This window comes from Anolis sagrei, chromosome 3, assembly GCF_037176765.1.
Source record: "Anolis sagrei isolate rAnoSag1 chromosome 3, rAnoSag1.mat, whole genome shotgun sequence".
Lineage (NCBI taxonomy): Eukaryota > Metazoa > Chordata > Lepidosauria > Squamata > Dactyloidae > Anolis > Anolis sagrei.
This window is the reverse complement of record NC_090023.1, coordinates 208,452,252-208,478,621: the sequence shown is the minus strand read 5'-3', so window position 1 is coordinate 208,478,621 and position 26,370 is coordinate 208,452,252. Positions and strand designations below refer to the sequence as shown.

Below are 26,370 nucleotides of genomic sequence, written 5' to 3'. Positions count from 1 at the left end.
GGCAAAGTCCAGATCTGAAGGACTGAAACTGAATGCTTGTACTGGAAAAGTGAATGAGCCAACCTGTTATTCATCCAACCGGCTTTCTCCAAATTGAATAATCAAGGCTGAATATGCAAAGGCTCATTTTACAAGATCCCCTATATAAAGCAATGATAATACTGGCTAGTGTTATTTGTACAGACACCTTGGAAAAGCATACCTAACCTTATTTTACCATTCCAAGCAAGAAGAATAAACCTTTTTTTTTTAAAGATCCCTTGTAGCTCGAGGATGATTGTCTTCCAGATGTGGTGCAGCCTTGTCCCCATTCTGTATGTATGATGCTCTCAAATTATCTTTCTGAGAATTTGAAATGAAATGCATTAGAAATGATATAAAAGTTAGAAGTACAATGTCTTTCACAATAGAATTTGATGCAGCACAGAGAGAAATGAAGAAATGGATCATGATGCTAATATAATGATAATGTTGGAATGACTAGCAATTTAGTGAATGGCTTGCGCAGGTTATCCAAAAGTCACAAAGATGTCTGATGTGTTAATAACTTAAAAATTCTAATAATTTTGCATGTAATATAATGTAATGTAATGCAATGGCCTACGTATATTGTATAATATAATGCTATGGTATTGTAATTATAAATACAAATTAAGAAATAACATAGTTATTAAATATTGAAAACCCTTTGGGACTTTTGGTCCACCCTGTATAATGTCAGAAATCTAAAATTCTAAAATGAAACAAATAACATTATAAGTAATATTGCATGGGTGGCTCAATAATATATGGTCTTCTAATTTGAGTAAAGTGGAGGTATTAAAATACTTAATGTAGACCCTTGGTATCCACTGGGTTTTAGTTCCAGCATTCCCCATGAATACTAACTTTCATGGATACTCAATTCCATAGATGTTCAAGTACATATTGTAAAATATTTTTTTCCCAGTTTGATGCCATTCAAGCTTTTCATTTTCCAAAATTCCTTCAAATCTTTAGCTATTGCATCTCTTCTTCAGTTTCTCTATTACCTTTTCCCCTTCCACAATATGGGTAAATAGTGTGTAATTTGGGGGGAGGGGGGTTAGAGAAACAACATAAAGCTTATTAATTGCCTTGTCATTATATAGGCGTGTACTTTGGCAAAAGGATTTAAGAATTTTTAAATCTTAAAAACATATGGTAAAGACATATTTAAAATTCAGGATGCCCCTCAGCTTATTATGGATGGACACTCTCATATTTTTATTCTGCTATTTATTCACAGGCTGTAGATACCAGTTTAATACATGTAAGACATTGGATCCTGCTCAAGGTCTGGAAAAAATTAGAAAATCAAAATTTTCTTTTGTCAGTCTCTCATAACCTTTGAGAAAATGCTAATGGTCGCTTTTCTACTGTGGGTCATCTTGGCTCGAGGTATAGAAGCTCCTTGCAGCCCAAATAAAGCAGGTAAAATAAGTTCATTTTAAAAATCTCGTTCTATTTTTTCTACTGTAATTAAATAACTTTTAGAGTACAGTATATAGTTTTATTTACAGATGAACTACAGCCCCTGTAAAGAAATATTCACCTAAAATATGTTTATGGAAAAACACAAGTGGAATTTTACCTCTAGACACAAACCATCCCTCAAGATTAAAAAGATAAGCATTCCTATTACTTTCCTGTGGCTTTGCTTAGGATTCCTGGGAGTGCCAATCACTCAGTTTTGCCCTCTTCCCTGCAAAAGTGCTTGCCTCCATCTGTCTCCATCTCCATTACAACCCCAAATGGTACTCTAGTAAGTCAGGGATCACAGAAGCTCAAGAACAGTATGAAATGATGACAAAAAAACCCTCTGTGCTTATCTCACTTTTGACTTTTAGATGTAATTTTGGTATACTGTTATCCTAAAACCATCATCACAAAAATCCCTGAGTGTCCTTATGGATGGGAAGTTAATCAACTAGCTCTTGGAGGGATTTGCTACAATGGAATCCATGATTCAGGATATTACCAGTTTACAATCCCAGACTTGTCACCCAAAAATAAATCATATTGTGGAACACAATCAGATGTAAGTAGACCAAGTATAAATATTACCTTATATAGATTGTGTGGTGTAGTGATTTGAGTGTTGGACTAGGAGGTCAAAAATCAAATGCATGCTCAGCCATGGAATACTGCCGCATGATCTTGGACAGGTCCCAACCCCATGAGAGATAGTGGATGCTTCAGGTTAATCCAGATTAATCTGGAGTAAAGTAGGATTTCCTAATTTACTCTGAACTAAAAGAACACCTCCACAGATCCGGACCTTACTGCAAAATGTTGGGCCTGGGAGGATTGACTCTCAGGACCACCTTCGTTGATACAAGGGTCAATTCCCATTGCCATCCCAATTTTGCAAGTTCTGAAAACCCGAAGGAGGGGAATGGCACCTCCACCCTCCCTTCCCAGCCCCCCATTTCCCCTGTAAACTTAATGGTCCCTTGGAGAAAGCTCCCAACACATCATTTCGATGTGTCAGAAGCTTTATCTGAGGAGCTTGAGGATGCAGCCAGGTGCCCATATGGTAAGTTCACAGGGAAAATGGGGGGGGGGGGAGATGCCTCCCCCTGCAAAATCCCACTACATGTACCACCACCCCCTCTCCACAAAATCCTGGGGTTTGGGTCCTATGTGTGGTCTCAATCCTGAGAGGAACTGGGATTTAAAATCCTGATTCCTCAGGATTTTGGCCTGTTGGGAAGGGCGCATAGTTTGTGTATCAGAAAGCAAAGGTGTCACTATTTCAGTCACTCATGTGGAGTATTTGGGATTACAAATTCTGGGTAAGGGATGCTTTACCTATATATGTAATGTATTTGTAATGTGTAAATTGCAGATGTTTAAAAATCATAGAATCATAGATTAATAGAGTTGGAAGAGACCACATGGGGCCTCTAGTCCAACACCTTGCCAGTGTATTATTTTAGATAGCTTTAGGTCTACATGTGTATAATTTGTGGTTTTACATTTGTGATGTTGGGCAAGGAATTCAATCCAAGTTTCAATTCAGATTTTAATGGTGCTCTCCAAGGTCTGTATGCTATTCCTAAATAGGATTAGCACCTAGAAGACGCCCTTATAGCTAGTGACGATAGAATGGATGCACCCCATCACCAACAGTAACCCATCACCCATCCCTATTTTATTTACATTTCTTTAATGGTGCTAAAATGGTTTCCTCTACTGTCCCACACTTTCCCTTTCTTTGTCTGGTGAGGTCCTAAATAAAAAGGTGCATGTGCCTTCTGTGTGCATCATAAGATTGTTAAATGTGTAAACCAGCATGGAAATAATATGTTCTGAACAAAAAACAAACAAACACCAATTTCATCTTAACAACTGAGCTTATGCAGGCACAGGGCCTTTTTCCTGTTTCTTCATTTGTAAAAATGTGTGTCTATGATTCCAGAAACTGAGAAAAATTAGATATGAGTGATGGACATGACATTGAAAACCGAAATGGCACTTCTAGTATAAACATGACCTCTCTCCCTTTTTATGATTACAGTTTAAAAGCCCTGTCTACAATTTTTATAACTCAATCGTCTCTAATGACAGCTCTGTGATTGTGAAAAGCCAGCCTGTGAACTATTCATTTACATGCACCTACCATGCAAACTATCTGGTGAACCATGCTGCCTTTGACCAAAGGTAACTCTGCCTTGATTCACTGGAGTGCCACCTTGCAGCACATGCCTCACTGTAATTTCAATATTGTATGATTCAGTCATATGACATTTTCTGCCTCTTTTAGAGTGGCAACAGTTCATGTGAAGAATGGCAGCACCGGATCATTTGAAAGCCAGTTGTCCCTCAACTTTTATTCTGTAAGTACTGCCTCTGTGTGTTAACTATGTAATCATCAGGGGTGTGAAGAGAAGATGCCATTTGGTAACATTTTGAAAATAGGTAAATTCATGGGTTCTTGTATCTATTCACTAAACAAAAACATCAGTTTTATTCAGAGTTTTTACTAGAAGCATTTTTGCATGGCAGTAAGGATTAAAGTTGTAGATTGAGTATCTTGTACTTGAACATCCAAAATGCTCCAAAATAGACCATATGGATAGCTGAGATAGGGACACCTTTGCTTTCTGATGATCCAATGTGCACACTCTGTTTTGTGCACAAAATTAATAAAAATATTTTGCATATCAGGCTACATCTATATGATGTATAGGAAGCATCAGTTAATTGCATGTTCAGACTTGAGTTCTATCGCCAAGATTTGTCATTATGTACAGTAAATGCAAGTATTCCAGAATTGCGAGGAATCCAAAATCCAAAGCATTTCTGTTCCCAAACATTTTGGAGAAGGAATATTCAACCTGTATATGATACATTACAGAAATATGTAATTAAATAGATAGGAACTGGAGGGTATGATGTTCCTCACTTGGTAGGTTATTATTCAATGACTGTCATACAGGGCTATGAAGTAGGTGGTAGACAAGATTCCCATGACTAAGTTCTTTGCATAGAGTGCCAAGACAGTGAAAAAACAAACAATACATTACAGAACAAAGATTAATATCTTATCACAACAGAGAGTGCTATAACATTTGTCACTAAATTTAGGGGATGGGCCAGATGATGTGTCATGTTTTAGGCCTTTTCCCGTTGTCAGAAGCTCTGGTACTATGCACTGCTTACAGTCCAATGTAATGGTGCAAAATGCAACAGTAAGTGAGTAATAACTGCACAACGTTAAGATTGTGTTCTTGTGCTGGTTGCCAAATGCACCACCAATCTACCCTGAACACACTCAGCCTCACTTGATTTTGAAAGCTAGTAATCAGGATCAACCTTGTTTAGAGGAAACCACCAGATCTTGGAGGGAAAAGCCCTGCTGAAAACATTAGAGAATTCTACTTGCCACAATTGACAATGTTGCATTAAAAATACTCAGTATGAGGCAGATTCTTGTGTTACTACTACTTCTGGGCCCAGTTCAATTTATTAATTTCAAATACAGGACCCTAAATGCCTTGTGGGCTGGTTATATAAGGGGTCACCTCTCTTACTATCAATGTGTTTGGATGTTACATGTTGTAAAAGGACCCCTCGAGGGTGCAATTAGTTGTGAGAAACTGCTTGATGGACAAACAGTAGATAGCTTTCTTTTGTGCTGCTCTCAGATTACAGATTAGCAATTGGATAGCTACCAGACTACTTGCTTTTAGGAAGAGTGACAAGTCACATCTCTTCAAACCAGCATATTAGCATTTATTTGATTACTGATTGTAATGGTTTTGTTGTTTGAATTGTCTTTAAGGGCCTGAACTTGGAGAGGGGGTATTTTAATGGAAATATATGGTAGAAATAGCACTTCCTTACACATCTGTTCATGGAAACCTCTGATAGAAATGAAAATATGAAGAAACCATGGTTATGAATTTCAAGACTGGAGCAGGGCTGTAGATTACTGAAGATCTAGGAGTCTTAGTTTTTTTTAGGATCATAATAAATCTAAGTCAATTTAATAGCAAATTAACAACAACTATTTCTATACTGTAGTTTAGATAAATATCTGATATTGTGTGGCATCTCTTCTCTTCACACACCCCTCCAGCACCAACTGCTGCTCTGAGATCAGAATGAAGAGAGGGGCCAGGAAGGCAGTTCCATCTTGTCTCCTGCACTGTGCTTATAACATAAGATAACATAACATAACCAAACATAACATAATATAATGCATATACATATAATATTGATAATATTATAATGTAATACAATATACCACTACTACTAATAAAATGATATTATAATTATATATTTAATATTAAATGTAATATTGCTAATAATATTACAGTATAATGTTATAGTACAATGTAATATACAATATTAATATTGTGCTATAATAATAATAATAATAATAATATTGTATTTACTTTTTACTTGTAAGCCGCTCTGAGTCCCCTTCGAGGTGAGAAGGGCGGCATATAAATGTCATAAATAAATAAATAAATAATATAAATTTATTTATTTATTTATTTTCCATCTATTTCACCCCAAAAGGGACTCAAGGTGGCTTCACAACTGGCCAACAACAAACAAATTCCAAAAATAACAATTACAATTAAAACCAGCAATAAAACATAAATTGTTAAAACAGCAATTAAAATCACACACGTTCAAAATCATAACCCAGAATCAGTTCATTAGTCTGTTGCTTTAAGAGTTCCCAAGTATTGCATTGTTATAGTTATTGTTTGGATGCATGGTCCCATAACCATGTCTTAAGGTTTTTTTTTCCTGAAAGACAGGATGGAGGGGCTGTTCTGATTTCACTGAGGAGGGAGTTCCACAAGCGAGGGGCCACCACTGAGAAGGGCCTGTCTCTTGTCCCCACTAGTTGTGCTTGCGAGGGTGGTGGAATCGAGAGAAGGGCATCCTCAGACTATCTTAATCTCATGTGACTACAAGTGCTCTCTAGCATGACTACAAATGTACACTTATTCTTTAACAGCTTACATGATCTCTGTTAATGTAAAGCAGAGGTAGACAACTGGGAAAGACTAGGAGGTACTCCACCAGGAGAAACACCAAGGTGGGAATGTTCTTATTTCACCAGATATAAATTTGGGGCAGTTTAGTGGGGTTTTTTTTTACCTCCAATTGCTAGGACAAAAACAACTCTGGGGTTACATATTACCCCATCTGTACAACAACATAGCAATGTACAAAATGATCACATAATCATATTTTACACTAACCATCCCCTGCCACGCGTTGCTGTGACCCAGTCTGTGTATGTGTGTTTTGTGTGTTTGCATGTGTGTATATATTTGTGTGTGTGTGTGGTTTTGTGCATGCGCTGTAATGTATTTTTTGTTTTTTGGCTTTTTAAGTCTTTTCTGCTGTGTTTTTCAGTGTTTTTATGAGTGATGGTCACTCGTTGGCTTGATATGTGTATTGTGTCCAAATATGGTGTCAATTCCTCCAGTGGTTTTTGAATTATGTTAATCCCACAAATGAACATTATTATTATTATTTATTATTATTAAACTTTATTTGTACCCCGCTAGCATCTCCCGAAGGACTCGATGCGGCTTACAAAGGCCAAGGCCTCAATACACAACATAACAATACACTTAAAGCAAATTAAAAACAATTAAAGCATCATTAAACAACAAGAACCACAAGCAATAAACAATTCATCAAACATTGTTTATATTTATTTATATAGATTAGTGTTGGCAAAAGCAACCTTTTAAGGTCTTTTTAGGCCTCAGTACAGATAGAGTTTCTTCTATTACTCCTGAAATGTACTTAATTCTCTTCTGAAGTGAAGAGATGCATAATCTTCTCTTGTGATTTTCATTCTGCTCGGTCTTTGCTTTCTAATGTTTGCCCCATGATACAAGGCTTTTAAATGAAAAATTTACTCTTTTGGTATGTGTTTGAATAGAAATCAGTCCCAAATCTTTTTGCCTTATTCAGTCTAATTTCAGACAGGGGATGATTATGCTGGTCTAGGAACATAATAAAGATACGATGTGATTTGACAGAGGATGAGCTAGATTGCACCTTGAATAATTTATTTTAATCAGCCTCATGATACTCTAACACATATTCTCTCCAGGGAATCAGGTAACTGATATTTTCCCAGTGACAGAATTCCCCTAAACATTTATTTATTTATTTATTTATTTATTTATTTATTTATTTATTTATTTGCTATATTTATATACCACCTTTCTCACCCTGAGGGGAGCTCAAGGTGGTTTGCAATATATTAATGGCAAAACTCAATGCCATATACCTATAGAAAGAAAAAAATTGTAATAACTAAACACTAGCATATAATTATAAATTAAAATCATTAAAACCATTCAACATAAAACATATGCAACATTTTAGTATTTAAAACACCCTAGAATCAATATTTAAATCACACAATCCAAAACTATGCCACATTGGTGTTTTAATTCTTGTTTCAACATCCATTTGGGCTCCTCACTATCCTTAGTTTGGGGATGATAACAAATACATTTCAATGTATTGTCAAAGGGTTTCATGGCTGGAATCACTGGGTTGTTCTACTGGCTACCAGTATTTAAAAAAATCTCTAAAATTACAACAGCACAACAACAGAGAGAAACAAACAAAGACATCTAATCACCTCTCAACAAAAGATTGCTCCAAGCACTGCCAGGCCATCAAATGCTAATCAAGTTGGTCAATTGAAACATTCACACCTAGCTGCAGCAGACAAGAGTCCTTTGTCCCATCCTGGTCATTCCACAGATATATAAACCGTTTTTCCTAGTTCCAACAGACCTCACTACCTCTGAGGATGCTTGCCATAGATGCAGGCGAAACATCAGGAGAGAATGCCTGTAGACCATGGCCATATAGCCCAAAAAAACCTACAACAACCCACAAATACATTTCATACAGATAGAATAGATTTACCACTAAAGCTTGCCATTTAGCAAAGAGAAACAACAACCGTATGCCTTTGGAATATTTTGGGTGTAGTATAACAAAATGGTTAGATGTACAATTACCTTAGATCATACTTATTCCTTATGTGTGTGTGTGTGTGTGTGTGTGTGTGTATTTTTAAATCTGTGGGTGCCAGAATTACTGGGCCAGGTTTGGGAACCAAGCGAATTGCCGAAGACAGCACCATTTGTTTTGATATCTCATGCAAGCAAATGTTGTGGGTTCTACACAGCCAGACATGATCAAGCAGAACATGGCATTTTGTGAAAGCAAATTCTTAAGATGCACAGATCATATTTCTTGCTGTCATGGTGGAAGGGGGCTGTTTGTGGAATTTCCTGTTGCAGGTAACAAAAGAGTCTGGCAAACCTTTGAGGACCTACAGTGATAACAGGATCGGATGCTTTGTGCCTGTGCCAATCTAGTAACCCACTGTTGTATATTAACCTATCCCTCCTTTTATTTTGTTACTAGAATGCCAAGTTTTTGAACCAGAAGGAAGCCCCCTTCATAGTAGAAACTTCAGAAATTGGTTCAGATGTCTTTGCCGGAGTAGAAGCAAAAGGCTTAAGTAACAGGTATGGTTTTAAAATGATTATCTCTGGTGTGATATTCTAATTGAAACCAACACTTTGGTAAAGCTGATTCTGCTTCTTTCCCCTAGATTTAAAGTCGTCTTGACTAATTGTTGGGCAACCCCCTCAGCAGAATATTTCTATCCAGTCCAGTGGCCACTAATAACTAAAGGGTAGGTGATTTTGGTCTCCAAATGAGAATAATTCAAATGAGATGAAACGACTGAACCAAGATATACTGAGATGCATAGAGCTATCCTTTTCTGTTGCAGATGATGTTAATACAACATATAATTACACAGTTTAGGAGTATAGCCTTACACAATGGCTTTATTACCAGGATGGCAGCATAACCAGGACAGAAGCACTGTTGCAAGTGATGTTAATGCAACATATAATTACACAGTTTAGGAGTGTGGCCTTACATAAATGACTTTCTTACCAGGAGGGCAGACCACTGCAGTGGAGCAAGCAGCATGACTGTTGTACAACAATTTTGATGAACAACAATTAATGGGACAGGCTGCCTTTGCCTAGTGACACCACAAGGACAGCCTCCAACAGAGCTACAGTACTCTGATAATGTGGAACAGTGCAATATCAAAAGTCAGGTATACCTTGCGCCTGTCTTTTAAAAAATAAACATCCTCACCTTTAATAGTGTCTAGGTGTGTGATGGAAGCCCCACTGAACAACAGGGCATCTTGTGTGGCAGCCAGTTATTCATTGAGAGGCCATATTACACAACATGATGGCGCCCCACTGCACATAATCACAATACTTTAACAGTACTGTAAATCAGCAGTATAGCTCTGTCACTATAATGTTATGCATCTCTAATGTATGATGTCAATTGTTATGACTCCCGAGAGTCATATTTTGGGGCCAATCAACACAGGCCACAAAATTCAGGGTTAATCTGAAGTATTGCTACTTTGGACCAGTCCATCAATTCTACCATGGTAGTTATTGCTGCCTCTGAACTATGGTGGGAGCAGACTCCTGACTATCCAGTTGGGACAAATCAGGTTTCACCCCACTGGATGATCACAGTTACATTTATCATTATTGTTGAGGATGTGACAATGGAGCTCAGGGAGCTTCTGGTCATTTCTCGGAGCTGTTGATGATGTCAGTAAAGGCACCTGTGTGACTTGGAAGAGTAGAGGTAGGGAAAAGAGGGGAAATCCTGCTCCATTCTCCAAATTGTGCGAGCATCTTTGCTGACATTGGCAAGTTTACTAGTGACGGCCCAGAGTTCTCTGCGGCAACAACAAGCAACAACAAGGATAAGTACCATTCCCATTTCTCCATGTTGTGGAGCATGGAGAAAGTGGGATAGCATCACTGATCCTGTGAACAATGGGGCAGTTCCAAATTAGAACTAGCTGAGCTGTTCACACACACTCCAATGTTTGGGTCTGCTCCAGAACTTCCCGAGCCTCTCAAGATTTTTGCTAACGTGACACTGGAAGTCACTGGATATTGTATGAAAATTCAGGCAATATTCAGGAGCAAGTTCTGGCTCTCTTTGCAGTATGTGGTCTGTGTAGGCAGGCCTTTGTTCTTGAGTGCTTTCTAAAACTCTGCAGCAGAATATTTAATCATCTCAGTTTTATGAATTTTATGTAAATGTGTCATTACTAAACTTGAGCTTACCTTTCAAATGTTCTCAGCTTATCATAGGTTCCTGCTATATCCCTGCAGTGTCCAGGCTGAATGCAAGGATAGTGTTGGAGGCAACAAAAGACTTTGGCCCCTTCCACACAGCTGAATAAAATCCCACATTTTCTGCTTTGAACTGGAATTTATGGCAGTGTGGGCTCAAATAACCCAGTTTAAAGCAGATATTGTGGGACATATGAGTGTGTGGAAGGATCCTTCTTCTGGTTCTTCTCACTCTAACATTTTCTACCTCAGTTGTGCAGCAGATAACTCCATCTTAATACATGAAAATGGGAAAGACAGCCGAGCTACGTTCCAGTTTAATGCATTTCGCTTCCGGAATATTCCCAAGCTTTCCAAGGTGTGGCTGCATTGTGAAACGCATGTGTGTGATAGTGAGAAGATCTCCTGCCCTGTGGTAAGTGCATGCATTACTGACATGTGGCAAAGTCTAGGATTTCAAAATCCACATTCCTGAGGACCAACTAATTTTGATTCAAATTTTAACTGTTATATGTTCCTTAAAGACACTTTTAAATATTACGATGCAACATATAATGAAGGTTTAGTGACCTGGACACAGCAAAAAACCACATTATCTGATTTGAACTGAATTATATGCCTCTACACTGCCATATAATCCTATTCAAAGCAGATAATATGATTTTTATATGGCAGTGTAGAAAATGCCTCAGGTGGAGAGAACAAAGAGCTTCAGAATCAAGTAAAGATTAGAATCATAGCTACTGCGTGGCCCCTTCTATGCTGCCAAATAAAATCCATATTATCTGAATTGAACTGGATTATCTGGCAGTGTAGACTCATACAATCCAGCTCAAAACAGATAATGCAGATTATCTGCTTTGATAATCTGGGTTATATGGCAGTGTAGAAGGGACATAAATCACTTCATGATGTTATCATCAGGGTTATAAGGAGTACATCTCATGCTTACTGACATATTCCTTTGACAGGGTGGGGAGAGTGCAGCTGTAGTCTTCCTAAGCTTTGCACCTGAATTTTTCCATATATAGAGATAGAGAGAGTGAGAAAGAAAGAAAGATAGAAAGAGAGAGAGAGAGTTGGAATAAATTGACATTTGCTTGCTTATGTTTATTCATTTGTTTATTTATTTATATACCTAATTTCTCCCAGAGTGAAATCCGTAGGGGTTTCCAGAAACAGTCAATTAAAAACATTTATGGCAATTAAACCCACTTCGTAAAGTATTTTAAATACTTTTAACAAACATTTTTAAGATAAGTAGAAGATCCCAATAAAAAGGTTCCCCTGCTTTCTCATTAAAAACCTATTAAAACAAAAGGATGTCTGCCTGCCAGTGAAAGCAGATACAGTAGAGGGCCAGCCTAGGCACCTTCCACACTGCCCTATATCCCAGGATCTGATCCCAGATTATCTTCTTATCCCAGATTATTTGGCAGCGTATACTCATATAATCCAGTTTAAATCAGATAATCTGGGACCAGATATTGCTTGAATTTTTTTAAAAAAATGAAAAAAAATTGTTAGGGAAATATGAGGGTGAAGTGTATTACTCACATCCTGAAGGGGTCAGTATGGCTCCTCAACCTCTACTCCAGTTATATACTCTTTCAGATAAACCAGGTTACAAACAAATGCAATATACAGAAAATATGCCAGAAAGTAGTGACGTTGGTGTGTCATTTCACCTAAAAGGTACTGTTTTTGTTATGTGCCTTCAAGTGATCTTTGATTATGTGCATCTGAAGAAATGGCATAACTTATGCTGAAATCTTTGTGGTTTCTCAGGACTCTATTGTTTGAAATGGCAAGTGGAAAATGAGGTCTCTGCTCACTAGAGGGAAGTAGAGTAATGTATGTGACTGGGCTCCCCCTCGTATATTAATATGGGCTAAATGTCATTTGAAATCATATTAAAAATCCATCATGGGAGGCACTTTCACTCTCTGTATATGCAAGTGTCAGTAGGTGGAACACTGAATAATTACCCCCAATATCTTTCACAAATAGGGAACCAGTGTCTACTGTGCCCCCTATTCCCCACCAAAACCAAACAGCATAATTTTAGGGCGTGTTGGAAATCCCCAAGAAACAGCTCTAGACCAATCTCTGAAAAGTGAACACCATCGGGCTGTAATAATTCAGAATGTTTGTAAGTAATCTCAGGGTAAGCAAGGTAAAAAAACACAGAACAACAGCCAAGGCATGCCTTATTTTATTACTGACTCTCAGCAGCATACATCACCCTCCCAGGGCAAATGTTGCCTTGAAATGATAGCTAACCTTGCAAACTGTATAGGGCCTTTTATCCTGAATTTTACCCATATCTGATTGCCCAAATAATGAGTGCCTTTCCAGCAAGAAGACCCAGGTCACTGCACCCAAGATGCACAATCAAAATAGGAGGAGGCAGGCCACAGCACTCCCTAAACAGAGAAACAAAAAGCCGTGACATTGTAAATCCTTCCAACTAAGCCATCCAGCAGTAGCACTGCCACTTAAACCAAGATGACATCCATAATTGCTCCAGTACACCTGGCACTCAGCCCAGAAGGTGTAACTGTGGCCATAAATCAGCACTCTTTGCTGCACAGGCATGGACAACAACCTGGGAGCTGCAAGGCTCAGTGAGAAAATGGCTGAACATATCGGCGATAAGCCACCGATCTCCAATGTCCAGTCATCTGAATACCCTGAGCATCAGTGCCAACCACTGCTGCTGAAGAAGCCACCCCAATACAGAAAGAATCTGTGCCAAACTTAACTCCCTTCCAAACCCAATTTAGCAAGTGCCTTGGAAGCTATGGCCCAAAACTGATACTTGGTCAACCGAGACTGGTTGGAATCACAAAACAAAGGTCCGTGTAACGTTCTCGTAACTGAATAAATTGGCAAATGGTCCAAGCAAGATATAATTCAGTATCCAAACAATGTTGGAGATGTAATTTGCACTGAGACCCCTCTGATCAGTACCCCGAATTATTGTTACAGTCATGATGGCCTAATGACTTAAACCAAAAAGTCAGAGCCAGGACATGTACAAGAATGTATTATGCTAACTGCCCCTTACCATGTAATTAAACACAGAACTCTTTACTTTTACCTGTACTTTTTGTTGTGGCTAAAATAATTAAATTCAGAGATAGCCCACTTCTACAACAATTGCCAAAGCTGCTCCATCCGAAAGTGGGAGCATCAGCTATCTCATTGTCCAATCCAGGAATATGTTGGTCTATTAAAGGGATCTTAAATTGCAAGCGATGCATTGTAAATTCCCCAACTAAAACCATGCCCATCTTCAAATGAGATGTTAAGGAGTTGATAACATGAATCACAGCCAAATTATCACATCAGAAATATACAGCTGAATTTGCAAATGCAATTGCCCATAACTTTACTGCAACTAGGATTGAAAATCACAGGACAGTAAGATCGGTTGTGATCCCACAGGGGTGCCCAGGCCTCTGGCCAACAGTTAACACACCAACAGCCACTGAAAAAGAACCCAAAGCCCAGAGAGCCTAATGCAGTGGTGCGAAACTAATATTGCACTAACAGCATCACAAAGCAGAGCAAAAGACCTGGGTAGGAGCAACCAACCAACAAGCAAAATTTAAATGGCAAAGAAGCTTCTGATATTCTCGTAATGTGGCCTTGCGATAAGTCAAAACATCTGTCACCCAGTTTAGCACATCAGCAACCTTAGTTGAGGGAAACCTAGAGAATTGATTAACCACATCTATCTCTATGCCCCAAAAGTTAAGCCTAGTGGATGGACCTGCCTTTTTGTGTGCCAATGAGGCCCCTAGTTCTTCCATAAGAGTAGAGAACTGCTACAATAAAATTGTGCACAGTTCAGTGCCAATAAACAAGAAATCATCCAAATAGTGTACTACACCTTGGCATTTGGTTTTAAACCTGGTGGCTCACTCAAGAAAAATACTGAACCCTTTGAATGCTGAACAAGAGCTTGAAGAGCCCACGAGTAAAGCCCAATCCTTATAGTATGCATCATAAAACACAAAAGCTCAAAGTCGACTGGGTGAACAGAGAACAAACAAAATGCTGACTAGATGTCTGACTTTGCCAGCTCTGCCACCACACCATGCGAACAAACTTGCTTAACAGCCTCATTGAAAAATTGCAGTGCACTGAACAAAACTCATAGGGATACAATCATTTACTGATGCCCCTGTTAGACAAGCCAGGTGATGAATAAATCCACCAGGAGTCTTTATTGGCACAATACTGAGTGGGGATAGGATACTCTTAAATTTGGCACTGGAGTTTGACTGAAAACATTCAAGATTGTAGCCTTTTGAACCTCTTTCCAAGGCCTTCCCATGTAATGAATTCTTGAGCCACAAGTAAAAACCTCCCCCAGGTGATATGCATCCCAAACATTAGGGTAAAAGCAATAAAGCAGGTAAACTAACTGGACTGGGCCCCATTTGAAGGAGATTACTCCCTGATGTCCAAATGGATGTCCAAAGAACTTCTAACTGGGCTAAGACTCAAAAGAGACATGAACAAAAAGTGGAAAGGGGGGGAAATCATCAAAGAAGCATTCAAATGAATAACCAACTCCTGTAGGGAAAAGGTTCACAAGTCTGAAGTGAAAATTGAGCTCGGGCTTACTAGGGACATTAAAAACAATAAAAGGGGCTTCTTTGCTCACGTTGTTAGAAAAAGAAAGAACAAGGAGGCGATAGGACCTCTGCGAGGAGTAGATGGGGTAATGCTGACAGGGGAAAGAGAAAAGGCAGAATTACTTAATACCTTCTTTGCCTCAGTCTTCTCACAAAGAGAAAGCCATCCTCGACCGTAGCTACATGGAGTGGACGAAGGATTAGGGAAAATCCAACCCCAAATAGAGAAACAAGTCATCCAAGAATACCCGGCCACTCTAAACAAATTCAAGCCCCCAGGGCCAGATCAACTACATCCAAGGATATCAAATGAAGTTATTTTGGAACCACTGGCAATCATCTTTGAGAGTTCTTGGAGAACGGGAGAAGTCCCAGCAGATTGGAGAAGGGCAAATGTGATCCCTATTTTCAAGAAGGAAAAAAGGGCAACCAAAACAATTACCGTTTGTTCAGCCTCACATCGCCACTAGGCAAGATTCTGGAAGAGATCATTAAGGAAGTGGCAGAGTTCAAAACAATCTTCACAAATTAGAGAGATGGGCCAAAACTAACAAAATGAAGTTCAACAGAGACAAAGGCAAGATACTCCACTTAGGCAGGAAAAAAATGAAATGCAGAGATATAGAATGGGGAATGCCTGGCTTGACAGAAGTACATGTGAAAAAAATCTTGGAGTGCTCGTGGACAACAAGTTAAACATAAGCCAATAATATGATGTGGAGGCTAAAAAAGCCAATGGGATATTGGCCTGCATAAATAGAAGCATAGTGTCTAGATCCATGGAAGTCATGCTACCTCTCTATTCTGCCTTGGTTAGACCACACCTGGAACATTGTGTCCAATTCTGGGCACTGCAGTTTAAGGGAGATGTTGACAAGCTGGAATGTGTCCAGAGGAGGGCAACTAAAATGATCAAGGGTCTAGAGAACAAGCTATATGAGGGCTGGCTTAAAGAGTTTGGCATGTTTAGCCTGCAGAAGAGAAGGCTGAAAGGAGACATGATAGCCATGTACAAATATGTGAGATGATGTCATAGGAGTAGGGAGCAAGCTTGCTTTCTGCTGCCCTGGAGACTAGCACGCGGAACAATGGCTTCAAAAGGAGATTCCTCCTGAATACTAAGAAGAACTTCCTGACTGTGAGAGCTGTTCAGCACTGGAACTCTCTGCCCTGGAGTGTGGTGGAAGCTCCTTCTATGGAGGCTTTTAAATAGAGGCTGGATGGCCATCTGTCGGGGGTGCTTTGAATGCAGTTTTCCTGCTTATTGGCAGGAGGTTGGACTGGATGGCCCATGAGGTATCTTCCAACTCTATGATTCTATGCTGCCACCCACTAGGCAGTTGCAGGTAGGAAAAATGCCCCTGTCTTGTCTTTGCCCACCCCTATTTAAACCATTGAATGGTAGAGAAAAATGGAAAGTGGTCAAAGAAGAAACACAGAAACCCAGAAAACCTTGCTAAAAATGATTTTCAGAAGTGCCTTTATTCTTCCACAGTACATTTAAAGAAACCTCAAAGGTTTCTGTAAGTATCACACTTCCCTTTGTCCTTAGCAATATCACTACTTGCCTTGAGCTTCACTTGAGTTATACATACTTTGCCCTGTAAAGAACTGAATGTTTAAACCTTTCTTTGGAGAGGTAACTCCTTCAACTGTAATGAAACATAACTAGGCAGTAGGATGTAGCACTGTTCTGGCTCTTACTTCCATCTTCAAGGACTTGTGCTTTATACTGCAGCCTGTCTACCCTAACTTGGAAGAAAGTTTCACTTGGGACACAGTGGAGCTTCCTTCTAACTCAATCAGGCTTATATTGTTGTTGTTTTAAACTTTCCATGCATGACTGCTACCAGAGCCATGAAACTGATTAGGCTGAAAAAACATAATGTGATGCACCTTTTATTCTTTGTGATTCAAACTATTTATTACATTAATTGTTTCTTTGCTACTTTAAGGCATGTGCAAAGCAGAGACAACGAATGGAACAAACAGGTGGTGTTTTAATGGCAGAACTTACTATAAGCAGTAAGTATTTAATGTTTCTGATTTGGCTTATTTATTATTTATTTATTTACAGTATTTATATACTGCTTTTCTCATTCAAAGCAGCTTACACAGAGATAATGCCAAAATTCAATGCCTTACATATATAAACCAAATCACAAATCAACACCATATAACTAAGCATAAAATCAATAGGACAATTCACTATAAGATAAGAAAAAAAGACATTTAAAACATGAAATATAAGAATTAAAACACCTAATAAAAACATTAAAATCACATGATCCAAGCGCTTCAACCAGTCCATTCCAATGTCAATTGTGCATATTCTGTATTTGCTTCTTGTATTGCGTTACTTTACTAATCAAAAGCTTGGTTCCATAACCATGTCTTTGTTCTCTTTCTAAAGATGTTCCATTGCAAAATATTTTGTAGGTGAAGGGAAGGTAACACTGCCATATTAATATTTTGATGACAAGTTAGGATAAGTAAGAATTATACTGTAAGGATGGTGCAATAGTCTACCAGATTTGATGTGGTTTATCCATTGATGTGAAAAGTAATCCCAGAACCTCCTAGTAACTATTCATACATTCGAAAGATCATGTGAAGGAACAGGACTTCACCATACATTTCTCACCTTGGTTGCTCAGTTCAGGATCACCTTGAATGACAAAGAAAGATCTGAACCTTATTTACACCTTGCCACATCATTCAATGAGATTACAAAATGAAGGAACAAAAATATGAGGAAAATGGGAATTATACTTTTATTGTCTCCAAACTGAGTTTGGAAGATAAAGGAACTCTGGCCTTAATCCAACTGTTGGTCTCAATTACAGTGTATCCACTGAACTAACAGGAAGTTGAAGTCCACACTTATGGCACTAATTGAAACAAACATTAAATCTAGTAGAGAAATTCATAAAACAAAAAGGATAACATCAAATCAGCAGTTCTAAAATGACAAAACAATATGTCATGGTAGAATGATACCATGAGCAAGAGATTTCCAAACTCTATGTTGCAGCACATTATAGAGTGGTCTGCAGTGTATAGGTGTGTTGTGCGAACATAATCAGAAATGACATAAAGCTTGGAAACGTATAGCTTACAAATCATATATTTTTAAAAAATATAAATGAAAGGTTTTCATGAAATACATTGAGTTCCCATTTTATTATTGCAACATACATATGTGTCCGTATCTCTGGTAGGGTGTTGGTTTAATTTCTGGTTCTCTAGTCAAACTGAATTACTGTGTTGTCAAATGAAGCATATCTAAAAAGTATGTTACAAATGTGAAATGTTTGGAAAACTCTGCTATAAATAATTAATCCAGGGTTTCTCAACCAAGATTTCTTGGAGACCTAGGATTTTCCAAGAGGTCATGGGGGTTCCGTGAGAGATTGTGATGAGGGGGAAAAATAGATATAGATAGAATGAGCAAAGGAAGATAGATACTTTTGAACTGTGGAGGAAAATTCTGATAGTGCCGTGGACTGCAAGAAGATCCAACCAATCCATACTTTACATTTTAAAGTATTTTTATACAATAATTTCATTATTTCATTTCCTCCTGTATTTAAGCATTCACCGTGAGTAATTGTTTTCTTGTTTGATACAGGCAGAGGGTTGCTCATAAATTACAGCCTTTCAGGTAAACATTACAAAGATTTATTCTATTAATACAAAATAGTACAGGTTGAGTATCTCTTATCCAAAATGATATGTGTCAGAAATCAACTCTGTTTCAGATCCCCCCCCCCCAAGTCTAATGACAAAATTCATTTTTGTTTCGTAGATATCTTATACACATAGACCAAAGGTAATTTTGTACACAAAACCAAAGTTTGCACATGAACCAAAATGAATGATTACTGAACCATCGGAAATCAAAAGTCTCATTATCTCAATCATCTATATGGACATTTTTGGATATTGGAATTCCAGATAAGGGATACTCAACCTGTATTAAGTGGAATCATTTTATTATAGTTGAGTGATACTTGAATTAATACCAAATTAGGTGTAAAATCTGGCTTATTCAGGCATTTCTTTCATGTGTAAATTCTACATGTGATGAACAGAGAGGAATGCTCATTTCTCTGCTGTTCTCGTTGTTCTTTGCATGTGGAGAGTGACATACGGCAAAGAAGAACTTCCTTTAGCTCTGGAAAGTGTCCTTAGTCTGAATCTTGTTTTTCAAGTATTATGAAATCCCAGGGAGTGCCTCAATGAACAGAGAAGATCCTCTTTTGCAGACAGTCTGCCTCCATACATACAAGAACAGGTGATGAGATGGCGATAGTACATTCATTCCCGCATCCCTCTTTGAGTGCAAAGTTTCTATGTCAGCAGAGCCTGAATTGGGCTATTGTTGAGTGCTGTCAGCTGACTTCTGGAAAGGGGCCACATCTTTTCTTGGAACAGCTTCCCTGGTTTTTGCTGAAAGTCAGAAAATCAGATCGCGGAAACTCCCTTTGAATAACTAGAGTGCTAATTTAATATTATTGAATTACTGTGATTCTACAAATTAATATAAAAAGGAAGTAGCAGCAATATTATGACATAAAGTATTTAAATTCAAGTCACAGCATTTCTGGTTTAATTAAAATAGCTAAGATTCTTCATTGGAAGACATATTAACAATTGTGTAACCAAGGCTGCATAAATTACCCCTCTCAATGCTACCTTTTGAGCATAGTGGAAGATAGGGAGATGTGTCTCTTAAAAATTGAGAGAATACTTTCAGACATTGCAATGAAAGTTAAGTTTGTGTAATTATGAGGTATGTACATGTGGGTATGCATGCATAATAGCTATACAGTCATCCCTCTATATTCATGGATTCTGCACCCACAGATTCAACCACCCAAGGCTTGAAACTATTTTAAAATATAATTTCAAAAGCAGATCTTATTTTTGCCATTTTATATAAGGGACACCATTTCACTGTCATTATATATAATGGGATTTGAATATCTGTGGATTTTAGATTGGTGAGGATCTTGAAACCAAACCACAATAGATACCATGAGGTCACTGTGTTGATTAATGTGATTCTGGTATTTTCAGAGCAAATAGATTTTTCATTTAGATTCTCTGAGTTTCATGAATATTCATAATGTTATCATACTCTCTTAATCTTATGAATTCTGGTAAGTTTTAGTAGCCAAGCCACACTGAAAAGCGCCACTGTCCATATTGCCATAGGACCCTCTGAAAAAGCATGGCATGGCATGAAACAACAAGAAGTCAAAATGAGGTCCCAGTATGTCTCATCTGGTCTATCATGTAGATTCATCACAAAATGCAAATAAAAGTCAGTAAAATCTAGGATTTTATTTAAATGAGACAAAATTTAAAAATCACCAGCAAATTATTTTAGTATTTGGTAGGGTCCTAGATTGCACAGAACAACAGTGAGTATGCAGTGAGTGAAACTAGTCACTTATATTCTTGCTCTTTTTTTTTTTTTGCAGGTGTCCTTTACTATTTATTTCTCTTACATAGTGTATCTATAGTTTTCTTATAATAGTTTACCCAACATCAGCTGCTCGTGTATTCTACTGCTTGAAGAAATTATTATTTTTCCCATTGCATTATTTTGTTTGGAAAATGAGTGACATATGGCTTATATTTTGTTTTTGTGACAATTGAGAATAACAGTGGTGATTGTTAACAGCTGTTTGCTTATTCTTTTAAAAATCTCATTTCAGGTTGTTTTTAGAAATGTCATATAAAGTTTTTTGAGTAACAGAGGGGAAACTACTATTATATAATAAATGAGTGAATATTTCCAACTATTCCAAAAATGCAGTAAGCTTCCATTTATGTCATGATTATTTGAATCGAGCAACTAACATGTTTTCAAGGTTCTCAAAGACACCCACATTTCCACATAAAAGGAATAGTCTATCTTAATTCTTATGATCTTTGTGAGAATAGTGGTTTTTTGTTCACTTGCTTTAAGTACAGTAGAAAGATCTCAAAAATAAGGTAGCTGTCCTTTAGATCCCCAGATACTTTAGATCAGCAGATATCAAACGATGCTCCACGGAGCCCTTAGCCACAGTCAGAAGCTGTGCAGGGGCTCCACACCACCCTGCTACCCCCTGCCTAGGAAGCACAAGGCCTCCTTCACGCTGCCAGCAGTGTGACTTTGAGACATCCCTTGCACTGCTGGCAGCATGACCTAGGAGACCTCCCTCACACTGCTGGCAATGCACCTTTGAGGCTTCCCTCATGCAACCGGCAGTGCAGCCTAGGAGGCTTCCCCACCACCACTTTGTGATTTTCCTGCAAGGCAGAAGCAGGTTGAACTGGTTGGCCCCTGCATTTCCTCTTCTATTATTATTATTATTATTATTAGTAGTAGTAGTAGTAGTAGTAGTAATATTAGTAATATTAGTATTTCAAAGGTTTGGATGGCCATCTGTTGGGGGTGTTTTGACTGCGCTTTCCCTGTATGGCAGAAGCAGATTGGACTGGATGGCCCCTGCATTGCTCCTTCTATTATTAGTAGTATTAGTAATATTAGTATTTCAAAGGCCATCTGTTTGAGGGTGCTTTGTGATTTTCCTGCATGGCAGAAGGAGGTTGGACTGGGTCACCCCTGGGTAGCTTCTCCTCCGATTATTATTATTATTATTATTATTATTATTATTGTTATTATTGTTATTTCAAAGACTAGATGGCCATCTGTTGGGGGTGCTTTGACTGTGCTTTTCTTGCATGGCAGAAATGGTTGGAGTGGATACCTCTGGGTTCTTCCACTGAAATACTGTTGTTTATGTCAGTCAAAATTATTCTTCATTTTAAATATTGTTCAAACAAGATATCTGCAATGTGCACAAGAATTTGCTCATTTTTTTAGTTAGTTCACACAAGCATTCTCTACCCATCTGCCACATGCCCAACCCATCTATTAAATTTTAAAATGTAATGCAGTCCCTGTATCTAACAGTTTCTCCACAAAAAACATTTCCTTGAAAAGGGGCTCCACAGCTTTAAAAGTCTGAGAACCCCTGCTTTAGATCAACTCTCTAACAGCATGATCAATTGTCTTGTGTTGAAGACAATACTTTAGACCAGCAGAGCTCAAACTGTGCTCCATGGAGCCCTTAGGCACAGTCAGGAGCTGTGCAGGGGCTCCACGCCACCCTGCTACCCCCTTGCCTAGGAAGCACAAGGCCTCCTTGTGTTTTCTTCTGGCACAAACAACCATTAGTAGCTACAGGTTCTCATTATGTATCCATGTGGAATTTTCCATATTGCAAGTATGATAAGAGACTTAAGGATTGGCATGGTCCCTATCATACGTTGCTGCATGCATCCCACTGCTGGTTTGCCTCCTCCCTGTGATTCCCCTGTAACTAACTATTAACAATTAAATCCTATCAGTAGTTCCCAATCCTGCAACATTCCCACCTTGGTGTGATGGCTTCTTTTTGCTTCTATGCCAGAAGGGTGGAATTCTCCGTCACTCCCCACTTTCTTTTATTATTTCCAATCTGGTAATATTATATTTTATACTTATATTTGCCATTTTTTGTTTTTTAAATGCTGGAATTGCACAGTTGTGCTAAGAAAAATCTAGGGAACTGCAGTAGTGTGGAAAGGCAGAATTACAAAGGTGTGTACACTCAAATTGGCAAATCAGCACAGTTGTGCAATGAAAAGAGTTGCAATATCAAAGGTACTCAATCCAGTATGTATCCACTAGCAATAGTAACACAACTGTAGTAGAATATGTTTGTGCGATAAAGTCCTATGCTATGTTAAAACTGTATAGATTAGTAGATGTTTGCCAGGTGGAACAGTCCTATATATTACCAGCATCATTGAGAAAGGATAACATATGGTAAGAGACTATTTCACTGTTTGTGTAATTTCACGTGGAGAGGAATAACTGCTTTTCTTCTGGCTCAAACAAAGCATTAGTAGCTCATTTCATATACAATTACCATGAAAACAATATTTGTGTTGTGAAATGTCTAGGGCAGAGAACAACTACATGACATTTAGAGAATTAACAGGTACAGGTGCTGCATTTAAAGTATGATGACATTTTATTCAGGAGTTGTGCAGACTGGAAGCACTGCACAAGAAAATCCTCAGAGAGAGTGTCAAACTTGATTTAAAACTTATGTGTCCATTGTGAAATACCCTCAGGAAATTTCCCATACATGTCTTATAATATGGCAGGCATTCAGTGTTGCAGTTATGGATTCATAATATAGAGTCATAAGTCCACCATTGTTCCATATTCTGTAATCCTGTGTAGTCTCTGCCCACATTAACAACTAGTAGCCACACAGGCAAAGGAAGACTGTTCTGCTAGCAACTGGGACACATTTCCAGTGTCCTTCATCCAGCAAGCAAGATTATGACAATTCCATGTTACATTTGGTGAAGCAGGATGGACATATCATCATTACTGCTTTTTAGGAATCTTATGGTTTTCAAATTTTTGTGATTTTATCTATGAGATTTTCATGTGCTGTTGGTTGTATTTGTGTCATTGTGTTTGTGTTTATGTATTGTTGTCTGTGTGGCCCTTGGAGTGCTTCTGTGACCTGCCCCGAGTCCCTTTGGAAGATGGTGGTAGGGTACAAATAAAAATTATTATTATTATTATTATTATTATTATTATTATTATTATTATATACACAGAATTATATAGACATTCTGCTGGCTGTTGTATTGGATCACACGTTGGGCACTTCCCAAGTGCCTAGGACTGTGTGATGTATTGGCGAATAATGCGTGCAGATCCCAATAAGGTGACCTTCTGCAGCTGGCAGATGGTAAATTTGTCAGCGCCAATTGTGTTTAAGTGCAGTCTAAGGTCTTTAGGCACTGCACCCAGTGTACCGATCACCACTGGGGCCACCTTGACTGGCTTGTGCCAGAGTCTTTGCAGTTCGATCTTTAAATCCTCATATCGTGTCAGCTTTTCCAGTTGTTTCTCTTCAATCCTGCTGTCACCTGGGATTGCAACATTGACAATCCATACTTTGTTTTTTAACACAATTGTGAGGTCAGGAGTATTGTGCTCCAAAACTCTTGTCTGTCTGAATTCGGAAGTCCCAGAGTAGCTTGACGTGTTCATTCTCTATAACTTTTTCTGACTTGTGATCCCACCAGTCCTTTGTCGCAGGCAGATTTGAGCACGAGTTCCAATGAATCATCATCTGTTGTTGTTGTTGTTGTTGTTGTTGTTGTTGTTGTTGTTGTTGTTATTACACATACCCCAATTACCAACAGAATTGACATAGTTCTCTTTGTGTGGCTGATGCACAGTAAAGTAGATTTGCAGGAAGGGGGTCAGACCACAAGCCAGAGGAGAAGCCATCCCTCAGTTTCATACAATTTATTCCCTGCTTTCAATCTTTCTTTTCTACTCTTTATTTATGAAGTGTTTTATTTTAGAACTAAAACAACTTTTTTGATATACACGGACACACACAGAGTTCAAAATCATTGTCTCTGAACATAAACCTATTTTATAAACCTTAAGCTTTGTTAGAAGCTAAACTAAGAAGTCTTTAACTACTAGTCTTAATAGTTATTATACTTGGAAGGAATATGGCGCTCTCAAAGAATGCTGGCTTGTGTTTTCTCTATTAATGTATAATAATGAAAGTATAATAATTAATTTGACATTCAGAAACCCATTTTTGCTTGATGAGCATGAACTTCTTTTTGTTAATTTGGGTTATTAGCCACATCTTAGTTCTGTGTAAAGCTTACAGACTTTATTCTGATCTTCTGCAGACTGTAAATATAATTGTTTCAAGTAGAATGATAAAATATAGGCCAAATTTAAGTTGCAATGTTTTGATTAAGCAAGAACATTTCCATTTGTCAAAAGGCAATTACAAAGACCAATGCCCCTTACTTGATATCACTATAGTCCTTTGGGGATAAAACTGATTCAGATCAGGACCAGTTGGAGAACTGCACCAATTCAAGCTTGAGTTGTTGTATTATGATGTACATGAAGTTGTGGTGTTAATTAATTTGGTCATACTTAACCTTAGGGTTATAGATCTTTGGTTTAGAAAAGTTATGTGTTTACTACGAACTCTAGTTCTTCCACAGTTTAGGTATTGCTACTGGTTCAGATTAGTCAATAGTTCAATGTTCAACTGTGACATTTTAAATCAGGAAGGGAATTTTTTGTTGCCCATGCTTCATATGAAAGTGTAAAGAATAACTAGTCCTCTACCAATGAGTATGCTGCAGCACAAAACAAATTCAGTTTCTCACTCATTTATGGTAATGTGAATCTGTGTTAGAGTTGATATCTTGGAAAAATCCCATTTCTGTAATACCATCATGAAAAAGCATCAGCACAAATATGTACTGCACAAGATTAAATTATGGATGCAAAGGTCAATTTTATTTATTTTTAATTCTATATAGTATTGTTTTGACATTCAGAGTTAAATTAATTACAATTTAGACAATTGAAATGTAAGAGTTACTTTATGGGAAATGAAACAGATATTTCAGTGTCTTGAAGAGGAAGTTGTTACATAATTTTCTGCTTCCAATGGGTCTTCATTCTAGGAAATGCAATATCGCACTTATAAGCCATCCTTTTTTTCTTCAAGTGACTCCAGATCATCCCATTCAATTGCAGATGAAAGCTGTGCCTTTCTACAACAATGAAAATGTGAAAATCATCTCAATCTCATATCAGTTCGATATAGATCAGTACATTCCTCCATCTGGAAATCTCTAAATTCCACATGACTATTGCTTTCAAAGACAGCCAGTGTTAAGTGTTGGTTTATGGGAGACCACGGTTTGAATCCCTGGAAATTATGGAAACTAGGGTGGGGTGAACTCCTACTGTTAGGCCCAGCTTCTGCAGTTCAAAAACATGCAAAATGTGAGTTGGTCAATAGCTACCACTTCTGCAGGAAGGTAACGATGCTCCATTCAGTCATGTTGGCCACATGACTTTGGAGGTGTCT

General features: G+C 38.0%; 1 protein-coding gene across 1 annotated transcript; it reads left to right on the top strand.

The window, feature by feature from the left end:
• Positions 1 to 1,376: 1,376 nt before the first annotated feature.
• On the top strand, positions 1,377 to 26,135 carry TECTB (tectorin beta). The gene is made up of 9 exons (XM_067466272.1): positions 1,377 to 1,452; positions 1,869 to 2,059; positions 3,542 to 3,684; positions 3,788 to 3,860; positions 8,959 to 9,062; positions 9,149 to 9,232; positions 10,980 to 11,142; positions 17,332 to 17,401; positions 26,005 to 26,135. Exons 1-9 carry the CDS (start codon positions 1,377 to 1,379, stop codon positions 26,133 to 26,135), a joined length of 1,035 nt encoding a protein of 344 aa, XP_067322373.1.
• The last annotated feature ends 235 nt before the right edge of the window (positions 26,136 to 26,370 follow it).

Excerpts from the sequence above, each read along its gene's own strand:
- TECTB (XM_067466272.1), top strand. The coding sequence starts at position 1,377 with ATGCTAATGGTCGCTTTTCTACTGTGGGTCATCTTGGCTCGAGGTATA. Across the intron at positions 9,063-9,148 it reads GCAAAAGGCTTAAGTAACAG|ATTTAAAGTCGTCTTGACTA; the intron begins GTATGGTTTTAA and ends TCTTTCCCCTAG. Across the intron at positions 11,143-17,331 it reads AGAAGATCTCCTGCCCTGTG|GCATGTGCAAAGCAGAGACA; the intron begins GTAAGTGCATGC and ends TGCTACTTTAAG.